Genomic DNA, 4,751 nt, shown 5'->3' on the forward strand with positions numbered 1-4,751 from the left:
AATATTAGAAAAAGATATTAGAAAAATCAATTTCCAGACTGAGAGGATGTAAAAAATTCTCAGCGCACGACTGATTGATTCTGACATTTTCAAAATGTATACATGAATGAATAAGAAAAATGATAACCACGGCCGTCGCTGGCTGCAAAAAGGCCCGCATACTAGAGAACGGTAGATTTGTGCGCTAGTGAAGAACAGGTCCTATTTAGCTTCCTTCATAACCCATTATTTAGTTAGTGCTGGACTTGTTTGGTCCTTCCCATGACGCAGTAAGAGGCTAATATCAGTTCTTCTCGTGACACAGTATTAGGACCTCAGACTTAACCCATTGGATATTTTCCTGTCTGACAAACCTACCTACCTATTTTATCGTTGTATGAGTATGCACATGAATGGTATTTATATAGTAAGACTTCACGAAATTATTATAATTTTTCTCTGCCTCACACTGATCATTGTTTATAGAAGTCAGTATCAAAAGTTAATGCAAGGCCATGATTTAGCTTCCCTGTACAAACACATTTAGGTTTCAATTTTTCTGTTCGTGTTGCTGCTGTTTAGTTATTGCCTTATTTTATTTTTTCTCGTAAAAAAATCCATTACGTATTTTCTTAATTAACTTATCTAACTGTACCCTACTCCCCATGTCATTATATATATATATATATATATATATATATATATATATATATATATATATATATATATATATGTATAATATATATATAATATATATATATATATATATATATATATATATATATATATATATATATATATATATATGTATATTTATATATATATATAATATATATATATTATATATATATATATATATATATATATATATATATATATGTGTGTGTATTAGGTGTTATCATGTAACTAATAAATATATATATATATTAATATACTAATTAATATTATCATATACATCTTTCATATGAGTGCACAGTTCCAATGAACTTTAAGCTAACAATACAATGACTGCTAATAAAAAAAAAACGGGGAATGAAGTATATTCCAGTCTCGAGACAATTTTTTTCATTATTATTTTTAAAAGACACTGGACAGATGTATTGCCTTAAGGTGAATTATAGATAATAGGGCTTTTGAAATAAATAAATATATATATATATATATATATATATATATATATCTATATATATATATATATATATATATATATATATATATATATATATATATATATATATATATATATATATATATATATGCACACATTTATTTATTTATTTGTTCATTTCAAAACGCCTATTATTATCATTCAGCTTAAGGCAATAAATCTGTACACCGTTTTTTAACAACAGTAATAAAGAATTGTGTCTCGATACTGGAAAATATTTTATTCCCCCCTTTTTTTTAGCAGTCATTGTTAAGACTATTTATGCTACTATTCGTAATGCATCGTCTTATCATTGTTTCCATCCACTGTTGATTTAATACTGTATTGTTAGCTTAAAGTTCATTGGAACTGTGCACTCTTATGAAAGATATTTACAGATGACTACTTTGCATTTCGTTACTCGGACCAAGAAGATGACTGTTCTGCTGGTCACTTGAATCAGTTCCTCTTAAGTGGCAGCACTACCCGGACGGCCGGGCCTGAGAGCTCGTTCACTATTCGATACGGAGTTACACAGAAAGACGTGAATTTTCTTTGAAGTTTGTTGTGTTTTCAGGACCGTGAACTTTGAGCATTACGATGCTTACACTTAAAGGTAAGGAGAATAAATTCTGAATATTGGTCGCGTATCATCTGAAGGTACGGGAACGTTCTAACACACAAGGATTATAACTAACAAAGAAATAATATTTGAGGAGCGAAACTGTATACTCCGACATTGAAATGTCGGCCTGGATAACTCTGCCTTAGGGATAGGTTGGATATTCATTAACCCGTGAGACCACTCGCCTTTGATCATTTGTCAGGGACTACATATATGAGGTCACCATTCAGTAACCGTTCTCAGTACAGCTATATGCAGAATGCAAGTCCTCCTTGCTATAAATCGGTTGTCTAAACTTTGAACTGGAGGGTTAGTTAATCGTGATGGCCTAGTTCTTTTTTGTCAAAACACTTTATTCTTACAGCGCGTGTATTGCATATTCAAGCATGCACCTCGGGAAAGGATAGGTTTTGTAGAGTTAAATATATCAAACTAAAACCTGAACGAGATGACAGGAGAATGGATAGCCAGTGTAGTAGAAGCCTTGTTACTGTTTCCATATTTCAAATATCACTGGTTGTAATGGTGGTCATTGCGGATTGCTAACTTTCAAGTTTTGGGAACATTTCGGGTTTCGCTTACGGAACGGGGTTCTTAGGCTGCCATACGTTATAATTGACTGATATAATTGGGTAGAAGATGTGCACAATTTATTCATGGGTCGTCTGTTCACTTGTTGGTGTCACCATTTTACGTGGTTTTATCAGAGAACTAGGATTTCCCCCCCGTATTTATTTTGTTCAACAATTTCGCATTCCAACTGAGCCATGTCGTCTGGTGTTCGAAGGTCAGTGGACATGGCTTCCTTTGAAAAGGATGATAATTGTGCAGAAGAGCTCTGGACGAAGATATTGTTTACTAAGATATTGTTTACTAAGGGTGTTTGACTGAAATAATGCAGGGTATTTCTGTATAAGCATTCCGCATCGTTCGTCCCCGCGAATACGAAAGCCACCTGGAATTGGGGTGTCAAATGTATTAAGCCGTGTTTAGTACGACCCCTGGGGGTTAATTACAGTCGTCCGAATAAATATTACTTAAAATTCTTGTTCAGGAGGTAAAACTGTATAGAAAAACCGAACTGCCATAGTCTAGACCTCCGCAGAACAGTAATATAGATCTATCGGTGAGGTAATATGAGAAGTTTAAAAGAGATGATTCGAGAAATGACTGTCTTATGCTTGTTGTAACGTTCATTTCCGAGAGGCTGGTACTCAACACAGCGACCCTCGGAGCTTTTCTGTAGAATTGCTAAAAGGACTGATGATAATGCCACTGTGGGTAACACTATGATACTTCATTCTTGAACAAGTACATGATCTACACCCGGTGTTTTATGTATTTCTGATCATTATTGTTGGTGCAAACCACCACTATACTTTTTTTTTCCATCTGTCCATCCGCCTGTGGTGTTTGCGTATAGTAACACTGCGTCTGGGGCTTTAAATAGTTACGCTATGTGTAAGTTTTAGGTAAATAAAAGGATACCTTGGTGTACATTTGCAACTGAAAAGTGTTTTAATAATTTACTGTATGCGAATTACACCGTTAATATTCGAAATAGGATATTATTGAAAACCCGGCACGCAGTGTTACCATGCGCAAACACCACAGGCGGATGGACAGATGAAAAAAAACGGGGTATAGTTTTTTTATGTCCTCTCTCCTCCAGGGATTTTGGTTTAGGTAGGGAAAACCACAAGCGAGTTCAATGCATAATTCAGGAAGGTAGAAAGGTAGGAAATGCTGTATTCATAATAAAAATGAAAGAATCAGTCGAATTATATATAGTTAATTATTACATATAGAAAGAATCCCCCAAAATTTTATATAAAGCATAAAAATGTAGCAAAGACAGTTAAGGGAATGCGTTGTGACTTAACCTAACCGAAAGTATAGGGCATGACCGGTGGCCCTGGAATCCAGGGTAACAAACTCCTCCTTTTCCTCCCTAAACACCCCTACCCCACCCCCACGGCACCCACCTCGTCAACCCCCCCCCTCCCCCCACTTACTGTAAGTACATTCTCTACAGAAACAAGGCGCCATATCCTTGCATAGCTAGGTTGCTAAATAAATTAAGTATGTAAGTTTAACCAGACCACTGAGCCGATTAACATTTTTCGTAGGCCTGGCCCGAAGGATTAGATATGTTTACGTGGCTGGAAACCAACTGGTTACTTAGCAACGGTACCTACGGCTTACTGTGGGATCCTAACCATATGGGGAAAATTAATTTCTAATCACCAGAAATAAATTCCTCAGATTCCGCGTAGGCAGAACGGGGACGCAAACTTAGACTACCAAATTGGTAGACGGGCACGTAATACACTCTCCAAGGAGGAACTTAGCTAGGTTGCACACGGCACCCGTTCATAACTTGGAAAGAGTCAGGAAGCATATTTGTAATTAGCCTAAGTATTTATTTAGTTAGAATTAGTTGAAAACGGTAGGCAATTATTACGTAACTCCAAAGCAAAAAGTTGGGAATAGACTTCCCGTACAAGCGCCTATTACCTCCTGGTCTTTAGCAAAATTATTATTGGACTTAGAAAGCTTTTATAACTTTATCGGTAAAGAATTATTATTTGCTTGCTTCCTGTATTCCTCAGAAAAAAATAAAAGTCATTTGACTGGATATCAAATTCTGTGCTCACCAGTAAAGTTCGGTCACACTTTGAAGGTACTAAAATTACGAAGGGCTTATGGTAATAAATCGCTTCATTGATATTAGTTTCTGATTATATGATCGTACTTTTGACATTATTCTGCAGTTAACTTCATTATATTTAAACATGCAAATTAGTGTAGGATTGTGTGTAAAGCTGACGTCACGGAAACTATTAGAGAATCCCTGTGCGAAAGATTTTAAAACATGGGAACCATGGCCAGGGCAACCATTTTTATCATAACGGAAAGGAAAACATTTAAATCCTTTTCATGGCCTTTTATGTTCCAGTGAATTAGCTTGATTATGGTTTCGATGCTTACCAATTGCCG

General features: G+C 35.4%; 1 protein-coding gene across 1 annotated transcript in view; it reads left to right on the top strand.

The window, feature by feature from the left end:
* The first annotated feature begins 1,576 nt into the window (after window positions 1-1,576).
* LOC135208397 (alpha-tocopherol transfer protein-like) overlaps window positions 1,577-4,751 on the top strand; it is a 244,311-nt gene continuing 241,136 nt past the window's right edge. The window contains 1 exon segment of the mRNA XM_064240522.1: window positions 1,577-1,742. Within this exon segment, the coding sequence (XP_064096592.1) occupies window positions 1,727-1,742 (16 nt within the window). The 5' untranslated portion in view covers window positions 1,577-1,726.

The sequence above is a fragment of the Macrobrachium nipponense genome, chromosome 35, assembly GCF_015104395.2.
Source record: "Macrobrachium nipponense isolate FS-2020 chromosome 35, ASM1510439v2, whole genome shotgun sequence".
In the NCBI taxonomy this organism is placed as follows: Eukaryota; Metazoa; Arthropoda; class Malacostraca; order Decapoda; family Palaemonidae; genus Macrobrachium; species Macrobrachium nipponense.